At 29.3% G+C, this 21,779-nt stretch overlaps 2 protein-coding genes and 1 non-coding gene across 3 annotated transcripts; 1 reads left to right on the plus strand and 2 right to left on the minus strand.

Annotated features, from left to right (window-relative positions):
- Positions 1–2,435: 2,435 nt before the first annotated feature.
- LOC114185871 lies at positions 2,436–4,588 on the minus strand. The gene is made up of 3 exons (XM_028073811.1): positions 4,380–4,588; positions 3,141–3,195; positions 2,436–2,787 (listed from the first exon to the last, which is right to left on the minus strand). The coding sequence occupies exons 1-3, from the start codon at positions 4,512–4,514 to the stop codon at positions 2,600–2,602; spliced, it is 378 nt and encodes a 125-aa protein (XP_027929612.1). The 5' UTR covers positions 4,515–4,588; the 3' UTR covers positions 2,436–2,599.
- Positions 4,589–8,325: 3,737 nt separating this feature from the next.
- On the plus strand, positions 8,326–8,399 carry TRNAV-CAC. Its single transcript has one exon. It is a non-coding gene; the product is annotated as a tRNA-Val (tRNA).
- Positions 8,400–9,544: 1,145 nt separating this feature from the next.
- On the minus strand, positions 9,545–14,001 carry LOC114186103. Its single transcript, XM_028074123.1, has 3 exons — positions 13,755–14,001; positions 10,587–10,641; positions 9,545–10,011 (listed from the first exon to the last, which is right to left on the minus strand). Exons 1-3 carry the CDS (start codon positions 13,887–13,889, stop codon positions 9,722–9,724), a joined length of 480 nt encoding a protein of 159 aa, XP_027929924.1. The 5' UTR covers positions 13,890–14,001; the 3' UTR covers positions 9,545–9,721.
- Positions 14,002–21,779: the final 7,778 nt, after the last annotated feature.

Consider the following 21,779-nt stretch of genomic DNA (forward strand, 5'->3'; position numbering starts at 1 on the left):
ACCTTTAGAACTACTACATTCTGATCTCAAATCATACATTTCAACCAAAGAAGAATGTCTAACAAAAAATAGTACATATATCATATTCTCGTATAATCTTAAATTATCACACCATATTATACATATGTTGCACTAGAAGCTTAAGCTTCCTATTTGAGTTATTCCGCATTTAATAAACTTCATAAGGTTATAATATATATCAATTTCTTAACTTGTGTCAAATCTATTCAATCAAATGTCTCGTTGAGAAGTTTCAATTGACAGAAAAATCCAATTCTACAAAGACAGACACCAACTGAAACAAAGTTATACCATAGCTCAAGGGAATGAAAAATCTACTCCTTTAGGTTTCAAATGGTGTTTTCCTTTTCTCTTCACAATTTATAACCAAAACCAACTTGTAAAATACACCACTTGAAACCAATGAAGTCCAATTTATCAATCTTTGAGATCCAAATACCAACAATTCATGCTTTCACATATACATCTCAAATAACACAAACAATTATGCTAAAACACAATATACAGTTTGTTAAACCAGTCCATTCAAGTCACACATCACATTCAACTCACCCATGTCACAATTTCATCACATTTCCATACGAAGGCACAATCAATTTTAAATAACTAACTTTTCTTACCTGACTTATGTGTACAAAACACAATCTCCTTTGTCTTTAAGCACTTCTACCTGCAGAGAAGGCAATATATGCACGAAGAAGACTCGATCAATGATCTGATCATATCCTACAAATCTTGATTGAACAGAGATTCAACTGAAATTTTGGGATCACACATGCAACCATTGACCTGACACACACATTACAAAAGACTCTAAAAAGAGTAAAAAAGATTAACTTGAGTCTACCATATGCTCAAATCTTCAAAGATAGAGTTAAAGATCTAGAGAGGAGATAGATAAGAAGTTTAGAAATAAAGTTCAAAAAGATAATAGTTTTTATAAAATGAACTTTCATGAAAACTTATTTATAACCTTAAGTTTTTATCATTAAAAGTATTATCTTTTGAAAACCACTTAGTCTTACACCTTCTCTAAGTTCTCACAAAAATACTACTAATTCCATCTCAATAGATAAAGAAATAGAAACAAAATAATTTATTAGTTCAAATAGGATTATGTATAAAATAATAATAATAATAATAATAATAATAATGTACTAATAAATAGAACAAATTTGAACAATAAAAAATAAAATAACTAATTATAATATACATATATAATATTTAATTTCTAATAACTTTTAAGAGAACTTTAGGAAGAAACTCTCCGACTTTTGTAAGCCTTTTGCGAAATTTTAGAAAAAATGCATTCCAAAAATTCAACTTAACCTTGTAACACTATTTTTTCCAAAAGTTTCAACAGTGTCCTATGTAAGTTTAACTTGACAATATATGCTCCTTTCAGTCTTTCTTCTATCATGGTTTGTGCTTCCTTTTGCACATATGATCAACTGCGAAGAAATTAATCACATTCTTGGTTGAATTGACTTTCCCATAGAAAAACATGAGCAAACATTACAAAGTCTTTTGAAAAATCACTTTTACTTTTTGGTCAGTTTTAGGTTTTGGATAGTTCAATTTTATATTACAAAATTAATTTTTCAAATTTAAACTAGATGCTGGTGAGAATCGTAACTAAGGGCAATTTTGTAAGAAAATTTGTCAAAATTGTAGAAATAATAGTCAATAACTAACTTTAACAGGCGTAAATGAAGACTTTATGAATCATCAAATTATTGAAACAATGTGCACCAAGAGCTGAGCATACGTGTTTCACTAAACTACTTGTGTTTTCATAACTCATCAATAGATATGCTAAATTTTATGCTCACTTTCTCACAATTAATTGAGTTTGGGTTGTAAAGCTAAATAAAAACGACGCTAAAAACTAAGAAAGTTTGCAACAAAATCAGTACCAGGTAAAGTTCTTTGGCTAGAATGAAAAGTAAAACATTTAATGTGGGCCGACAAAGTAGAGGTAAATTAAGATTTAGAATTAAATTTGCTGGAAGAGTTAAAATGTACTTGGAATTAAAGACAAAAGTTTTGTTAAAAGTAGCTTCTTTGATTTTGTTCTTAGGTCACGACAGCAGTTGATGCTCACGTCATCCACGTTCCTTAATCATTCAGTTGCTCTTGTAAATAGGCACGTGTTGTGACACCTGCCCATGCAAAAAATCATTTCCTCTACAATGTCGCAACATGTCCGAGGAAGTTGTCACTCTGCATGTAAAAGTTGTGTTTACACTGTGCCCGGTTCCTCCACGTGTCATATAATTTTAAAATATAATATTGATATATTTTTAATTAACAAAGACAACTAATAATTAAATCTAAGGTAGTTAAATTTTGTTCGAATGAATGCCTATTTCTTTCTTTAGCTGTGTAAAGATCATTATTTAATGGAAATATCATACAGTCAAACAAAACACAGTATAGAAAATACAGATAACGAGACAAGACTTTTTAAGTATATTGGAACAACATAAAGTACTTCAGATGCTAATTTTCCTTAAAAGTTTCCACGTCCACTAAAGCATCTTTCAAGTAGTAGGGGTTTAAAACTACATAGGATTACTTAGAATATGTTCTTAGGAACTCTTTTCTTAGGAACTTTTCGAGATAGAACCTCTTGCTTCGATATACCATAATAGACAGGTTTTTTGCTTAAATATGTAATGAAATTCAGGCCAGATGGAGATCCTCCAACTCTACATGTCAGATCTTTAGCCAGCTGCTTATATCCAGTGCTCACTAACTCCGCCTCTGCAATTGAAGTCAAAAGGCATATTTAAAGGTAGCAGATGGAGTATTTTTACAAAACCTACCCCAAAACTACCAGAAATCATAGACATGTATCATATATATCATTAGCATTTGATTATTTGATCATAATTTAGACTAAAGGAGCATATAGGTCCTACCTATGTGCCAATCATTAAACACATGAATCTCCTCCATGCAGACAAAACATAATTGTTTTTGTTCAGAGGACATACCAAATATATAAATAGACACGTCCAATTGATTATCCAATTTCATGATCAAAAATATAATATATATTTATATAAGTATGTAGATATAATCAATCATGAAATTGAATATAATTTTACACTTACGTTTTTGCATTTTACGGGATGCCTCGCAATTTCTAAAGTCTTCTTCTTGCATAACCTTCAAAATTAAACAACAATGTCAGAATTTCATAATGTTTTAAGTGAAAAAAAAAATAGTACTCTACACATAAGATAAAGGCAAAGAAATACATCAAAGTTTTTCTGATCAATCTAAACTATTAAGAGAATGACTCAATTGTTGATGTTCTTAACTTTCACTACTTTTCATAAAATTACTTTCTTGATTAGGGTCGATCTTATTAAGCATGCTTTTTTCTAATTATAAAATGGAGAAAAATTTTATAAAAGGTTTTATACTTCAGAAATCATCTATTAACAGATATTTCTTCATTACAAATACCATTTGAAAATCTAAATTAAGCAAATTAAGAGTGTGTGGGAATATATAAATCAAGCTACTTGAAATTTGTTTGATTTTTTAGGTGTTTAATGTTGGACTTGAGACTTTGCATAAACTTAATCACAAATTATGCCCTTTTTTGCATAGTAAGCTCTCTTTGAAGGAAACAATTTTACAATTAAACACAAAAAATGAATGAAGGGACCTTATGATGCATTTGCAAATCTCTCCTCAACTCTTCTATGGATTGATACTATGTTAACCCAAACAAAGATGCGCGTGCAAAAATTATACAAGACAATGTTAACTAATTAATCTTAAGTTATATTCAAAACAACCAAGAAGATCACCAAATATAAAAAGATGGTGATTTGTAAGGTGCAAGAACAGGTAAGAGGTAACAATAATGAAAAGATCTTGGATCACAGCCATACTTCAATCACTCTGAAATGAACAGCTTTAGCATTAAAAGAGTTTAGAAACGCAAGTTATTTAATTATTAATTCTGGATACAAGATACTGAAGACACCTAGTTGCTTGTTCAGAACTTTAGAACTGCATGCAACTATTCTCGATCGGAACATCTCTAACTAATTAATCTGTCCAACTAAAGAAATGATATCCTATAACTTGGATCCAGCACTGATTACAATTTTACCCTACTTCCACAGCCTTATGAATGACATGCAAAACTTCATTCTTTTTCATCCTGAAAAATGTTGGATTAAAATTATTTTCTTAAAATAAAATATTCAGCCCCCAAAAAACATCAGAAACCCTACTAACTAAATATTTGAAAAGCAAACGCAAATCAATAAGAGGAGTAAACTTGAATATTGAAAAAGAAAAAAGAAAAAGAGCAGAGATCTGGAATATTGAACCTGGAGCAAGTGAGGACGAAGGTCTCTAACAGCGGTACAAAGGCCTAAGAAAGCTTTGCGAGCAGCGGGGTGGAGTGGCCTAATCTCCGTCGCCGGGGAAAGAGGAGGAGCCGCCGTTGAATTCACTTCTTCCATTGAAACAAAGCTTTTTCTGCGGCTCAATGTCTCTTCTCTTCTCGAGTTTCTAAAAAGTGACCACGAAGATTTCACTGTTGGATTTTATAGAGAAAAAATAAAAAACATATACTTGATTTTGAGATTATATTTTTATGGTTAATTAAATTTGAAGGTGACACCTCGATTTATTTCATTCATCGCAAAAATCAAAGGACTTATTTAGATAAAAATTGAAAAGATAAATAAATATTTAATAGAACAATTATTTTAACAAATACTAGTTTAAAATGCCCAAAATTAGAAACTACTTAAAACGTAATTAAGTTTCTTTTTAATTACATATCTCACCCTCTATTTTCATTGTTGAGCAATTTTTCTTATTTCCATTTTAATATTTTATTATCATATTTACAATTTCCCACTATTTTACTATTCTTTAAATATGTAATGGCATCCTGACTTCTCAATGAAAATAAAATTAAAATATTTTTTTTTAAAACTTGTAGTTGCATCGTTATATATTTAATAAATGGGTTAAATTAAATGTGTGATATTTAAAATATATGACAAAATTAACCAATAAACTCATAAAATATAATAATTTAGTCATAAATGTAGTTGAGTCAAACAATACAAAATTGTAGGTAACTAATATAGTTGATCAGTTTTTACTGACTTATCTTTTTGTCTTCCATGTACCCAATATGTTGATAAAATTGATGCTAAAGAATATTTAGATAATATTCTTAAATAATGGCATCGATAACTTTGGAGGTAATTTAGTGTACGCAATGTTTTTAAATCAGTTGTCTTTGGTATATATAGTTTTTTTTTTTTTTAATTTTACTCAAAATGAAACTCATATTGCGTATCATTGATTAACTTTAGAGGTAATTTAGAGTCTATTGTATTTATAAGTCATTTGAGTTCATAATTATTTAATGTATCATTTTTATTAAATTTTATTACAAAACAATATTTGAAATATTTTGTTACCTATTGCTAATATATTTTTCATGTTTGCATATTCTTTTTCTTATTTTTTATATGTAATTACTCTTTCTTTTTCTACTTGTTTTTAGGACTTCTTTAAACATCGTTAAAAACACTCTAATCACTAAAATAAATTATCTTATCTTATTTTGTTTTTGTTTCACAAAACACTTGCAATTGTTTTGTTTGCTCCATATAAAACCTATTTTGGGAGGATGTTAATTGGATCAGGTAATGTGATGATCCAAATTGGCCCGATTTAACTCAATCAATTAAATTAGGTTGGGTTTCATTTATGATCAGGTTAAATTTGATCCAACCCAAATTAACCCACTCTTATAAAGATTTGGTGATGGATTTAGTGTCAGTTACTCAAAACCGTACTCAGTTACCTTCACGTGCAGCACAGCACCTAGGTCAAAGATTCTTCTGGGGTGCAGAGAATCTGATTCTTAGTGCTTTATTGGGGTGCGTTTTGGGGGTGCAGAGGGTGAGGGTGTATGCTTTTGGGGTGCAGATGCGGTAAAAGAGATAGTAACTCTTAATTTTTACCATGGACAAACATGAAAATAAAATTGGTTTTGGAGTACATGAGAGATTATTGGAGGTGTAGAGAGAAGCCCCAAATCTAAAACTCTCATGGCCTCCTTCATTGGCCTTTAACATTCACCTTTTTACATCTTAATCCTAACATTAAATAAACAAACCTAAATATATCCTTACATCAACCCTAACATTTTCCATCATTGTCTTCCACCATTTGTCTCCATTATAATTGTTTGTCTTGGTTTTTTCTTTATTGTAGGTTTTGTTCACATACATTATTTATTTTTGTCATCTTCTTTAATAGATTTAGTCTCTATTTTTATTTAAGTAGAGTATTTTACATTTTGTAATTTTTTGTTCTTTAAAATGAGAAATTCTATTTCTTCTTCTTCATCGCTCTCTATTTTTCTTATCGCTGGCTTGACTTTAACCAAGAGAAACTTGTTATAACTAAACTTATTAATTTATTTTAACTCTTGAATTAAATCTTGTTAATATTGTATTATTATTATTATTTTAATTAGGCTGTGCTTCTCACTGCTTTGGGGGGCTTTGCTCCCCCAATATTTTTTAATATATATAAATTAATACATGAAGAAAAAATATTATTTTAGTTTCAGTATATTTTGTGTATATGTCACCCTAAAAAAATTGTATATTTGTTTTGACACACCAAAATATTTAATGAAGATCTGCCACCCCGATATTGAGTGGATTGGATTTTGTTTAGCTTAAAAAAAGATAGAAACTCACCCTAAAATATGAACACCCCGTACTCCACATAATCATGGATTTATGGAAACTCTTTATATGAAACTTATGTTATTATTTTTTATACTGTTCTAAACAATTATTTGTCAGACATTTTTGTCGTGACATTGCACGTTTTCTGTTTCAATTTCAAACAAAGATTCCGAGATGTAATAAGCGAACAATTTCTTAAAGTAACTAATGTAGGATATGTTTGTAAAATTGACACTAAAAAGTTGTTTAGATTATAATTTCAAAAGATATCATTGATCAATAGTAATCTATGAGCGTTCTCTTTTTAAATCATGTGATTTGTTTGAGCTCATAATTTATTGAATTTTACCTAAATTGATATTTGCTATGTTCTGCTTCCTATTGGTACAGTATTTTTTGTGTTTGTACATTTTTTTTCTCCTTTTTCTCTTTTTCATCCGTATTTGTTATCTTTTTTTAGCATTACCAAAAAAATATCTAGCCTTTAACCTAAGTAATGATCTTAGTATGATTTTTTTTGTCTGCTTCACCCAATACTTGCAGAATGTTTTGTTTGCTCCACGTAACACTTGTAAATTATTTTATCTGTTCAGCTTTTCACATAATTGTGGTTTAGTTCGCAAATTTTTAAGAAAAAGAAAAAAAGAAAAAAATAAATTATTTATTAAAATACTATATAGAATTTCATAATTCATGGTTATCACCATCACCGTATTTGTCACCACCATAATTAACTTATAAGAGTATTTAATTTCAATTTCTTTTGTCACCCTATATTCGAGAAATTTTTATCCGGAATAGGACTGTTATGATGAGTGTCTTCTGGAAAAAGTTTTCCGAAACTAATTTAATGTTTTTTCGAAAAGTAAAATCCAGAATTGATGGGGCTGCCGGAAGAAATTTGATGAAGTACAGAAAGAAATTGCCGTCAATAATAAGTTTGGTTAAAGACAATAACACACGGTAGAAACAAACATGTTGAAACCCAATTGCACTTTCTGAAAAACCAAATTAATAAAAGAAGGAAAAAAAAATGGAGTTCTGCAAATACTCAAATGCTTATTTCAAATATTATGAACAGGTAACAGGTGGCAATTAACTATAAATTAAAGACTATGTAAGTATGTTAAAAACTTTGTCAATATGATGAAATGATATATTTTTTCTTTCTTATTATCCTATTCTTAATAATTTCGTGTGTTAGATCTAATGTATTGCTATCTTCCACATAATGTTGTTGATTACAACGTCTGAACACAACAGTTTCAAAAGTCAATGGGCAAACTAGTGTCAAATCTAATTTATATTCCTTTATTTATCATTCAATAAATTTGAAAGATAAAATTTATAAAATAATGGTAATTAGTGATCAAATATGAAATTAAATCTAATTAAGACCTATGTTACCAGAATTACCAATTTCAAATCCATATATTTTATCATAGAACATTATCACTATATCTATCTCTGCTTGGTTTTTTATTTTAAGCTGTATGTCAAGGTGTGTTATATCAAATTGGAATATTGAAAACAATGAAACAAAAAAGTCTGGGTGGTGTAGTTGGTTATCACGCTAGTCTCACACACTAGAGGTCCCCAGTTCGAACCTGGGCTCAGACAAATTTTCATTTAATTTTATTTTTTATGTTCACTTTCTTTTTTTTTAACTGGAAAGGGTACTTCAAGTGCCTGTGATTTAAGCACCTTAAAAGAGTATATATCTTTTTAATTTTTTTAACATGATTTTTTATGTTCACTTTCTTTTTTTTTAACTGGAAAGGGTACTTCAAGTGCCTGTGATTTAAGCACCTTAAAAGAGTATTATATCTTTAATTTTTTTAACATTATATCTTTTGCATAAGTCTTGTGAATATGAAATTGTTAACAGTGTTAGATCAACTCGGTGCGTTTGTTGAAAGAAAATTTTTGACATTAACATACTAACATATTCAATATGTATGAGCACTAAAGAAAGATAATTATGACTATGTATAATACTGTGATATATAATATTTTATTGTAATATTTCCACAAGAGGAAGAATAGGTGTTTATGATTTTTATCTCGTGAATAAACTATCGAAGAAAATAACAATAAGAATTTTTGTGAATATATCAACTATTTTATGTTAGATTTTGACATGAATAAAAGTGAATAATTATTTTTAACAAATTTAAAAATAAAGTGATAATGATTTTTTAGACTTCTTATAATATGAGGATTTAAAAGTAATGAGAATGATAAATTTATTCTCTATGTCTTTCGAATCAATCAATCTACAATATACAATAAAATTCCAAAAGATCTTCCGAACTATAGTTTCGGATCCGAAAAATGACTTTTGTAATACCCGTTCGGATTTTTATTTTTTTTTGTATTCAAAAATATATTTCTGAGTTTGAAATATATTTCCCAGTCCGAAAATACTGTTTTCCTTTTTGTGTGTACATCTGTATAAGCAATAACTTCATATCTAAATAAAACACACTTGATTAAGCATCATTTTATATATATATATATATATATATATATATATATATATATATATATATATATATATAAGTTCCACTTGCAACTTATACAAGTTAATTAACAAAAACCTTAATATTTGTATCAATACTTTCCTTGATTGAGAAGAAAATAAGAATATATGCTGAATGCCTATTTCTTTCTTTAGCTGTGTAAAAATCGTTATTTAATTAAAACATCAAAGTTGAGACTGCAGTCAAACAAACCAAGTCATAAGGAACAATATAGACAGTATAGATCACGACACAAGACATGGTATAAGAACATCATAAATTACTTCACATGAATAATTTTCCTTTTTGACTAAAACTTTTAACATCATTTGCTTTCCATATTAAAATCTAACCAATCTCAGAACGGCATCTATCAAGTGTCTTGTATCTTAAAGCTTTCAATATTAAAGTTCCATAAGATTACTTAGAAACTTTTCCAATTCGGAATTCTTCCTTTGACCTACCGCAATAGACAGGTTCTTTTCCTGAAAAAGTGATAAAATTCCAGCCAAATGCAGATCCTCCAACTACATATGTCCCTGGAAGACCATCTTCAACCGGCTGCTTCTGAAAGCCAGGAACTGGTGGAGTAAGCTTAATTTCAGATTGTCGAGACTGCTGCTCTTTCAGTGTTTTCTGATCAATGTTCTGACCAGCCTTTGACTGTTCATCTTTCATGCTTTCACATAACCTTGTCAGGATCTTCAGCTCTGCAATTTAAGTCAAAAAGGCATATTTCAAGCTAGCACATGGACTATTTCTACACAACCTACCCCAAAACTACCAGAAATCATAGACATGGTGGCATCATCAGGAGCCAAGGTTCTGCACGTATGACAATCACTAACATGCCTACACCCATCCAGACAGCAGAATTATGTATGCTCAGTGGAGAATCCCATATAAATAAAATAGACACAAGTCAGAAATATAACAAATATATCATTAGCATTTGATCAACAAATATATCATTAGCATTTGATTATTTGATCAATCATGTAATATAATTTTACTAAAGGAGCGCAGGTTCTACCTATATGCCAATCGTTAAACACATGTTTTTGTTCAGACAAAACAGACACATTCAAAAACACAGGTCCTCCAAAACAGAATTGCTTTTGTTCAGAGGACACACCCAATACAAACATACACATTCAATAGATTATCCAGTTTCATGGTCAGAAGTGATATATATATATATATGTGTGTGTGTGTGTGTGTGTGTGTGTGTATTGATTATGTAATCAATCATGAAATGAAAATAATTTTGTCTGGATGAACTTACGTTGTTGAATTTCACGGGATGCCTTGCAATTTTTGTAGTCAGGAGTTCGGATAACCTTCAAGATCAAACAGCACTGTCAGGAACTTCATATAGTGTTTCAGGAACTTGTGATTAAGTTTATGTAAAGTCTCACATCCAACATTAAAGACCTAAAAAATAAAACAAATTTCAAGTAGCTTTATATATACCCATGCACACTTAATTTGGATTTTCAATTGGTATTTGTAATGAAGAAGGACCCGCTAATCGATGATTTCTGAAGTATAGAACCTTTTATAGAGTTTTTCTCCATTTTATAATTAGAAATAACATGCTTAATAAGACTAACCCTAACCAAGAAAGTAATCTTAAAAAAAGAAGTGAAAGTTAAGAACGTCAGCTTGACAATGCAAACTAGTCTCTACATAATGGACGTAAAAAGTCCCATGAAATACCAAATGGCTAAGGCTAGTATCTGTTTTAAGTACTTATTTTCCAAAATATCGATATGGGACAAATAAAACGTATACACTTTACCTGTTGATTCAGCAAATATTGGAACTTTCCCTTTTATTTTGTGTTTTTGGTCCAAGAAGGTGAGAACACTTCTTATCGTTGCATGTACATCTTATGTGGATGCTATATTAACTCATGGCGTTAACTATATTATTATGTATTGACTATAAGTTTATCTATACTACCTTGCAGTGAGTAACTGGTTTCTCCTATTTGATCCAAGGTGTTGTTATGAGTTTTTAGTTACTATTTTAGCAAGTTATTATCTTTGGAACTAATTTGGATATGTGTGAACTATTGAGTTATTTTCCTAAAAGTTCAGCTTGATTGAGCAAATTTCCAATATATTTCTTTCACTTTAGTTGGTATGTAGAGTAGTGGTCTCTTTTCACTTGAAATGTTGTATGAATGTATGAAGTTCCTAACACTGTTGTTTGATCTTGAAGGTTATGCAAACTCATGACTTTAAAAAGTGCAAGGCATCGCTTGAAATTCAACCATGTAAGCTCATCCAGGAAAAATTATATTCATTTCATGATGCATATGTATGATTTGATTTGTAATCAATCATGAAATGAATATAATTTTGCCTAAATGAACTTACGTTGTTAAATTTAAAGGGATGCCTTGTAATCTTTAAAGTCACGAGTTCACATAACCTTCAAGATCAAACAGCAATGTCAAGAACTTCATATAGTGTTTCAAGTAAAAAGAAATCACTACTCTACACACCAACTAAAGGGAAAAGAAATACATTGAAAATTTACTCAATCCATCTCAACTATTAGGAAAAGGACTTAGTATTTCTTACAAATCCAAATCAATTTCAAAGATAGCTTACTAAAATGGTATTTGAAAACTCATAACACCACCTAGATCAAGTAAACGAAACTAGTTGTTCAGTACATGGTAGAACAGATCAACCTAGAGTCAATACATAATAATATAATTAACGTCATGAATTGGTTAATTAAGCATCCACATAACATATACATGCAAGTATGCAACTATAACAAATATTCTCACCTTCGTCTGACATGACCAAAAACAAAAAAATAAGAGGAAAGTTCCAAAATTTGCTGATTTAGTAGGTAAAGTGTAAATGTTTTACTTGTTCCATATTGATATTTTGAAAAATAAGTACTTAAAACTAGAGATTAACCTTGGCCATTTGGTATTTTAGGGGACTTTCTATGTCCATTACGGAGAGAGCAATTTGTCTGACATGACCAAATATTCTCACCTTCGTCTGACATGACCAAAAACAAAAAAATAAGAGGAAAGTTCCAAAATTTGCTGATTTAGTAGGTAAAGTGTAAATGTTTTACTTGTTCCATATTGATATTTTGAAAAATAAGTACTTAAAACTAGAGATTAACCTTGGCCATTTGGTATTTTAGGGGACTTTCTATGTCCATTACGGAGAGAGCAATTTGCTCTGTCAAACTTATGTTCTTAACTTTCACTTCTTTTCTTAAGATACCTTATTGATTAGGGTTACTCTTATTAAGCATGTATTAATAATTATAAAATGGATAAAAACTCTATAAATGGTTCAATACTTCAGAAATCATCTATTACCAGGTCCTTCTTCATTACAAATACTTATTGAAAAACTGAATTAAGTAAATTAAGAGTGTGTGGGTATATAAATCAAGCTACTTGAAATTTGTTTGATTTTTCATGTCTTTATTGTTGGATTTGAGACTTTACATAAACATAATCACAAATTATGTCCTTTTTTTGCATAGTAAACTCTCCTTGAAGGAAACAAATTTACAATTAAACACAAGACACCTATAAGAAAAAAAATGAAGGAAGGGACCTTATTATGTATGCATATCTCTCATCAACTCTTGTCTAGATTGATACTATTAACCCAATAAAGATGCACGTGCAAAAATTATAAAAGACAATTTTGACTAATTAATCTTAACTTGTATTCAAAGCAACCAAGAAGATCACCAAATATTAAAATATATATATATATATATATATGGTGGTTGTAAGGTGGAAGAACAGGTAAAAGGTAACAATAATGAAAAGATCTTGGATCACAGCCATACTTCAATCGCTTTACTATTTGACACTTTGAAATGAACAGCTTTAGCATTAAAAGAGTTTAGAAATGGAAGTTATTTAATTATTAATTCTAGATACAAGATACTGAAGACACCTAGTTGATTGTTCAGAACTTTAGAACTGCATGCAACTATTTTCGATCGGAACATCTCTAACTAATTAATCTGTCCAACTAAAGAAATGATATCCTATAACTTGGATCCAGCACTGATTACAATTTTACACTACTTCCACAGCCTTATGAATGACATGCAAAACTTCATTCTTTTCATCCTAAAAAATGTTAGATTAAAATTATTTTCTTAAAATAAAATATTCACCCCCAAAAAACATCAGAAACCCTACTAGCTAAATATTAAAAAGCAATCGCGATACTCAGTATGAATAATACCCCAAACACAAGAGTACCAAATCAACAAGAGGAGTATAAATTTGAGAATTTCACACCAATTAGCCACAGATTTGAAAATTGAAAAGACGGAGAGAGTTAAAATACTAGCCAACAAGTTTCATGAACAACTATAACATTAAATATTCCAATGGCTGCTGTATGAAAAAGAAAAATAAGAGCAGAGATTTGGAATATTGAACCTCGAGCAAGTGAGGACGAAGGTCTCGAACAGCGGCACGAATCTTGAAGTAAGTGGAGTTAGCATTGGAGTCGAGTGGCCTCTTCTTCGTCGCCGGGGGAAAAGGAGGAGCCACCGCTGCTTTCACTTCTTCCATTGAAACAGAGTTATTTCGGTGGCTTGACGTCTCGTCTCTTCTCTTCTCTTCTCCGGTTGTAAAAAGTGACCACAAGGGTTTCACGGTTGGATTTTATATTGAAAAAAGAAAATCCTTCATTTTGAAATTATCTTTATGTTAATGGTTAATCAAGATCAATATATCAATTAATATATATCTAATCTAATGAAGAATTTAACAAACGATAATTTTTTAATATAATAATATATTTGTACTATTATTATTCAAGAATATTTGTCTAGGGAAAAAAAAAATACTAAGGTGTATGGTCCTTTTCTATCAATAAAAAAAATCAAAATCAATATGTTAGTATCATATATATTTATAATCTAAAACTATCTCATAATACAAATCTTTCATTATTTTCTATCGACTTTTTATTTTTATACTTCTTCTTTTTTTTTCTCTCATCTTTTTTTATTTGCTTTTTTCCTTTTTTTTTCTTTTATCGATTCTTAGAACTCAGATTCAAACCTCTCAACACACATGCACAGTGAAATAGTAAGATTTTATTTGGATGTGTTTTTAGTTTACTTCATTTTCTCTTCATATTTTCATTTTGGGACATCCAATGAGAGGTTATTGTTCTTTGATGATACAAACTACCTTTCATTTTTAAAGTGTTTGATTTTTCTTTTTGTGTTCATGATTCTATCTTTTAACTTTGTTTTAGTTTTAAAGATGCAGAAAATATTGGAGATACACAATGGCAGATCTTGACTAAGATTTCTGGGAGAGCCAAAATAATATACTTAAAATTTATATATTTAACATTTTTGTCACTCATTCACTTCAAATTAATACATAATTTAATATAGTTATAACTATAATAGAAAATACACATATCTAAATGATTGTCATTTGTTTTTTCATATTTTTTAACTTATCAAATAATTGAATCATAACTAAATTTTTCAGCTATTTTTTGTTCAAAAATAATCATATTATATGTAAAATATTCATTTTCCATTTTACTAATGTGCACATATCAATTCAAAAGTCATCACAAACTTTCATTTCATCATTGTTATGCTTATGCGATGAGCAACCTTATTGTTTTGTCCTCATCTTCCCTTCTTTTTTATCAATTTTAAAAAAATGAATTTATTCTTTTAATTTTTATCAATATACCTATCTATAAAACAAGTTTAAAACAATTTTTTTTATTATAATATAATAAAAAATTGAGAGACATAATTACTAAAACAAAGTATGATGATCGAGTTACAATTAAAATTCCTTTATAAAAAATCACATAATACATTACTTGCTCTTCTATATTCATAAAAAATGGATATACAAAAGGGTAATGAGATTAAAAAAATAGGGTTAAATATTAAACAATTATTGCACTACCAAGTGAGACAAGATAATTTTTTTTTCTTTAAGAATGAGAGAAGATATGAAAAGAATGAGGACAAAAATAATAAGTTTCTGTTTAACTTTTTTTTATTCAATAACAGAAGAAAGAAGAAATCATGTAAGGAAGAGAAAATAAAAATTATTTTAACAATTTTATTTTATTATATTCAATTTTATATTGTACTATTTATTAACATTAAATGTTTTACTTTATAAAAGAAATAAAAAAATACCTAATTTAATTTTCATTAATTTTTGGTATACTATTATCTAATTTAAAGTGATAATTATAATTTAAAAAATTTAAAAATATATAATTTAAAAAATTTAAAAATATATAATTTAAAAATTCTAAATATATATAATTTTAAAAAAGTTAAAAAAGTTGGAGGGAGGGTCGTGGCCTTGCCTACCCCATCGTGGCTCTGGAGATGCAAGTGTGCCATGGGATGAAAATGTTTGATTTTTACCAACACAAGGATGAAGATCATTCCCCAGTTTTTTCAAAGGTTTGATTTTTATCATTTTCATGTTATTTTTTATATGGGTTATTCTTTTCTCTTCTTATATGGTTTGCAATGGTTGATATTTTTATCTCATAGGTGTTATTATTTTCAAGATGAATGAAATCTTCAAGAAGGAGAAGATCAAAGAGCTTTTAAAGCAAAAGGACAAGTATCATATTTAAAAGGTTTGATTTTTCTTTTGTGTTTATGATTCTATGTTTTAATTTTGTTTTTGTTTTAAAGATGTAGAAAATATTGGAGATGCGAATGTGCCTTGAAATGAAAAGGTTTGATTTTTACCGGTAGAATGATGAAAATCATTCCTGATTTTTCCAAAGATTTGATTTTTATCAATTTTGTATTGTTTTTATGTGGGTCTAACTTATTCCTACAAAACAAACAACCTAACAAGAGGATCAACAAGTCAAGTTTACAAGGTTAACCTAAGTCATTGTGGTTGCAATTGAAATACTCTAAAGATAGTGAATTGAGATTGTCATTCTCACATTGAGGTGACTTGGAATTGGATATACGGTTGGCTATACCCAAACCAATACAAATTATTATGTGAAATTCTTCTTTCTTTTACCTTTTATTTCAACTTTCGATAACACATTTAATTAATAAAACAAAAAAAAGGGATATGTTGTTTTAAGTATAAATATCAAGACACAAAATTTTGAAGAATCAATTCAACCCCCTTATTGATGTTATTTATCTAACCTCTCTTAGCAAAAATATAAAGTTAAAGGGTGCAAAAGTAATAACACAAATTAAGGTTCTAGAAGTTAGGTTAAAAATAAGGTGTCTTGAAATGGAGAGAGACCTAACTTGGCCTCCAAATCTTACAAAGTGGTTCCTTTTACCTTTTAGAGGAGAAGGTCTTTGACCTTCAATCGGAGAAGGTCAACCTCGCGCCCCAAGGCTCTCCAAGACTCTCTTTATGTGCTCCAAAGGTGCTTGGCTCCAAGCCCAAGCTTCTCCACCACACCCATTAGTGTTATCTACCTTCAAGTTGGATCTAACTTATTCCTACAAAACAAACAACCTAACAAGAGGGTCAGCAAGTCAAGTTTACAAGGTCAACCTAAGTCAACATAAAACTAAACCAAAAGAAGGTGAAGAGACTTTTCTTCTAGACATGTTTATTCTTCCTAAGCATGTGTCTTCATCCTTGGTAGAAGTTTGGAGCTCATCATTTACTATTAAAAAAACATAATTATGTCAATTAAGATTTCAAAATGTTTGAGTAACTCTTGTAGTCAAACCACTTCATTGGCTACTAAGGATTAGGCAAGATATTCTAATTATGCTAAAGACTTAGACACAATACTTTTTTACAACTTTCGCATTGTCCTAGTCTATCATGCTAATTGAAAAGATGCAATTTTTGTTAGTTGGAAATAAGAGACATTGACTTGGAGTGAACTTTAAGTGCTATTTCAGGTGAATGGATGAAATTAAATGTATGCTTAATGAAATGTCTATGTATTGACATAATTTATGTACAAATGTAATATCTAATTTTGAAATAGTGAATTATATGAGTCTTCAAATTAGTTTCTATATATAAAGGAATCTTGATTCGGTCATCACCACTAAGGTTAAGTTGTAAACTAGAATTCATAAATAATGTGATCAGATTACTACTAACATATCAGTTTGATCAAGCAAAGACAAAACATATTTTCTATTATACTTAAGAAAATACCCTTGTATGTGACTATTTATAAGCCTAAAAAATATAGAAAAAAATCGAGAATCTTTAATTTGAACAAAGAACTTAATGTACTTTGTTAGGATAAAAAAATTAAGGTATACAAAGATTATATCACACACATTAGCCAACAAAGTCAACAATGAAGAACTACAACTATAAGTGCATTTAAGGACAAATAATCACTAATGGAGAAAGAAGTTACATATCACCAACAAAGGAAGACAAATCTCTAGAACAAAACACTACTTTGAGAAGAAAAATATTTCCATAAAAAAACATGTGGCTTCAAATAAAAAAATAAAATGTCTAATCTCTAGATTGTAAGATTTGTATCTCTTATAATCTCTTATAACCAACAAAAATAATGAAAAGGCATGAAAAATATATTTATTTATGAAAGAGAACAAAGTTTATGTATAAATCAAACAATAATCGGTAGTTTGAAAAAAGAAAAAAAAACAAGATTTATATTAACAGTAAAATAAAGAAAACAAAAACAACTAGTTAATATATATATGTATATGTATATTTTTTATTTTTTTTAATTAGTTATTAAAAGAATAATATAATTAATTAGGTGACAAGGTTTTTATAATTGATATATCTATAAGATAAAAAAAAAAAAAACATGTCAAGGAATGAGTTGTCTAATTACACACCAGAAGAAATTATCTTTAAACAAAAGATTCATAGGATTAGCAGAAAAAAAAAACTAAACAATTAAAATAGGAGTAAAACAATTTATTAGTTCAACTAGAATTATATATAATATATTATAATATACCTATATAATATTTAATTATATTTAATTTCTAATAGCCGGAGACAACTTTAGGAAAAACCTATTTTGCATGTCCTGTCTTTGTTTGAAACTTTAGGAAGAATGCATTCCAGAAAAACCAATTTCACCTTTTAACCCTATTTTTTATTTTATTTTTTCCATAAGTTATTCCAACAGTGCTATCTGTAAGTTAACTTGACAATATCCTCTATAGAATATATATTTCTCTTTGCTACAAATTAAGCTCTGACTAAAATTCTGTCTTTTTTCTTGTCCTATCATATTTTGTGGTTCCTCTTGCACGTATACGATCAACATTGAAGAAATTAGTCACATTCTTAGTTGAATTAACTTTATCATCAGAAAACATGAGCAACCATTGTAGAAGTCCATTCAAAAATCACTTTCACTTTGTGGTCAGTTTTAGGCTTTGGGTACTTCCATTTTATATTACAAAATTAATTTTTCAAATTTAAACTAGATGCAGGAGAGAATGGTAATTTTGTAATAAATTTAGCTGATTCTTTCATCCGAAATCATAGAAATAATAGTCAATGACTAACCTAACAATCCCACCGCAAATTAAGACTTTATGAACCATCAAATTAATGAAGCTATGTGAGCTGAGCAAACATTTTTGACCAAACTACCTGTGACTTCATAACTCATCAAATCAATGAAGTTACCTTTAGCATGTCATGAAAGTTATGTGTTTGGGTACAGCTCAAACATTTAATGGCTACCAGACAAAGGCAAATTAACATTTACAATTTAAATTTGCTGGATGAATTAAAATACATTAGGAATTGCACAGAAAATAACTAAATTAACTTGTAAAGTTAGAAAATATTTGAAGATAAGAGAAGAAAAACAGGAAAAACAGGTCTTTTCTATCTTTATGTGTACATGAACTCCATTATAAATAGACATATTTTCTGGTGATAGAATTTATAGTGAGAGAAAGATGGAATTGAAGACAGAAGGGTTGCTGAAAGTAGCTTCTTTGATTTTGCTCCTAGGGTTCTCTGCGACAACAACAGTTGATGCTCGTTTCGATCCAAGTTCCTTAATCACTCGGTTGCTCTCCAAAGACGATGTAAATCTGTATGCGAAATCCACAGAGAAAGCGTGTTGTGACAGTTGCCCATGCACAAAATCATTACCTCCACAGTGTCGTTGCAATGATGTTGGAAAAACTTGTCACTCTGCATGTAAAAGTTGTGTTTGCACGCGCTCAATTCCTCCACAGTGTCGTTGCGAAGACATAACCGATTTCTGCTATAAACCATGTCACACTCAGATGAACTGAAGCTCACTCAAAATGGACAAACATAAACCTCAAACCTAGCTACAGAGTTCACCTACTATTTTCCTTTCTGTATGCATGCATCAATATAGGTAATAACTATATATCTAAGAGAAAAATACTTGACTAAGCATTTGTTGTGAATTGCTTGTCATGGTGTTTTTTTTTTTAGTTTTGTTTCAATTTTCTGTTTTCTTTATATATATGTACTTGGTGGCACTTTAAAAGGACTTACCCTATGTTGTGATACTATTACCCAAATCCTATAGATTGTGATATTCTTAGGACAAATTTAATATACTGTTTTTAAACAGCTGCAAGATTTAGAATTTAGTTTGCTCTGTACTGATCTTTGAAAATGTTAAACCTGACATCTTAGTTCTTGAAAATAATAAAAGTAGAAACATTCTAAATAATAGTCATTCATCTTGGTTCAAACTCAAAATATAATGTACTTTTAAAAATATAATATTGATATATTTTTAATAAACAAAGACAGTAAATAATTAAATTTAAAGACTAAGATGACAGTTAAAACTTTTTTTCAATTTATTTAAAAAACTATATGACCTCAGTCTTTTATTTTGAGACCAAAGAAGTGGTTTGGCCTAAACCTAAATGAGATAGATAACTACTGCAATTCCCTTTTAATTTCCAAAGACACTTGCAACTTACACAGGTTAATTAACAAAAACCTCAATTCTTGTATCAATACTTTCCTTGAGAAAAAAATTAGAATATATGCTGAATGTCTATTTCTTTCTTTAGCTGTGTAAAATTCATTATTTAATTGAAATATCAAAATTGAGACTGCAGTCAAACAAACCACATCCTAAGGAACAATATAGACAATATAGATCACAAAACAAAAACATGGTATAGGAACATCATAAATTGCTTCAGATGCATAATTTTACCTTTTAAGTAAAACTTTTCAACTTAATATACCATAAGCTTTCAATATTAAAATCTAACCAATATCAGAACAACTACAACATAACCACCACATCTATCAAGTGTCTTGTGTCTTAAAAAAAGTCTATCATTAAAGAAATGTTTAAGATAACCACTCATACTTTATAGTTCTACCTGAACATCAATAATAGGGGTTTTAAAGCTACATATGATTACTAAGAATCTTTTCCAGATCGATATTCTTCCTTTGACCTTCCGCAATACACAGTTTTTTTTTTCTTCGGAAAGGTGATAAAATGCAGATCCTCCAACTACATATGTCCGTGGAAGACCTTCTTCAACCAGCTGCTTCTGAGAGCCAGGAGTTGCTGCTCTTTCAGATGGTCGAGGTTGCTGCTCTTTTAGTGAATCTGCATCCGCTTTCATGAGTTCATATAAGTTGGTCATCGCGTCCAGTTATGCAATTGAAGTCAAAAGGCATATTTCAAGCTGTATGTATTAAGAACTATGGAACAGAGAAGATGAAAGAAAAATATGAACCTCTTATTGATCAAACTCATCTGTGCAAAAGTACAAGAGAATAGCTTTATAGAGCTATGTATGAGAAACGAATTTAATAGAAAGGGAAAATAGAAAAACTGAACTGAACCACAAACACCAACTGTGCCTTTTTATCTACCAGAGTATTTCTAACTCTTATACCCCTCTCAAGGTGGGTTGTGGATATTAATCAAACCCAGCTTGGACATGTTATCAGCAAATGGAGCAAGATACAATGATTTTGTAAACATATTAACTACTTGTTGTCAAGAAGGAAGATGAGACAAAATCTTGAGACCTTCGAAAATCTTAACACGGATGAATGTCAAGACAGTATTTGTGTTGATTAAGAACTAATCTCGTTTGGAGCGGGCAACTTCAAAACCCAGAAAACACTTTAAATCACCAAGATCATTAATGTGAAAATGAAGATACAGATAATCTTTCAAACGCTGGATCATTCCAAGGTGATTGAAAATAACAACTATGTCATCGATATAAACTATAAGAGTGATAATGTCTATTTTTACCTCTTTTTGTATGTTTATTGTCATGAATAAATCAACTATTTCCTAACTTTTATCTTGTTATATCCTCAAGTTTAGTGTTTTTGTATTATTTTGTGTTTTAGTTGTTTTATGCTTGTTTTGCCTCTAATCTCTCTTTTAAGTGTGTTAAATAAGTTAATAAGAAGCACTTGTGGTGGAAGAAAACAAGCAAGAACTCAAGGGAGCATAAT

Source organism: Vigna unguiculata, chromosome 5 (genome assembly GCF_004118075.2).
Source record: "Vigna unguiculata cultivar IT97K-499-35 chromosome 5, ASM411807v1, whole genome shotgun sequence".
Classification (NCBI taxonomy): domain Eukaryota; kingdom Viridiplantae; phylum Streptophyta; class Magnoliopsida; order Fabales; family Fabaceae; genus Vigna; species Vigna unguiculata.

What these genes read in the sequence shown, in the direction of transcription:
- LOC114185871 (XM_028073811.1), bottom strand. Translation starts at nt 4,514, where the DNA reads ATGGAAGAAGTGAATTCAACGGCGGCTCCTCCTCTTTCCCCGGCGACG. An exon ending in TTCGTCCTCACTTGCTCCAG is followed by an intron (nt 3,196 to 4,379) that starts GTTCAATATTCC and finishes TTAATTTTGAAG; the next exon opens with GTTATGCAAGAAGAAGACTT. An exon ending in ATCCCGTAAAATGCAAAAAC is followed by an intron (nt 2,788 to 3,140) that starts GTAAGTGTAAAA and finishes CTTCAATTGCAG; the next exon opens with AGGCGGAGTTAGTGAGCACT.
- LOC114186103 (XM_028074123.1), bottom strand. Translation starts at nt 13,889, where the DNA reads ATGGAAGAAGTGAAAGCAGCGGTGGCTCCTCCTTTTCCCCCGGCGACG. An exon ending in TTCGTCCTCACTTGCTCGAG is followed by an intron (nt 10,642 to 13,754) that starts GTTCAATATTCC and finishes TTGATCTTGAAG; the next exon opens with GTTATCCGAACTCCTGACTA. An exon ending in ATCCCGTGAAATTCAACAAC is followed by an intron (nt 10,012 to 10,586) that starts GTAAGTTCATCC and finishes CTTAAATTGCAG; the next exon opens with AGCTGAAGATCCTGACAAGG.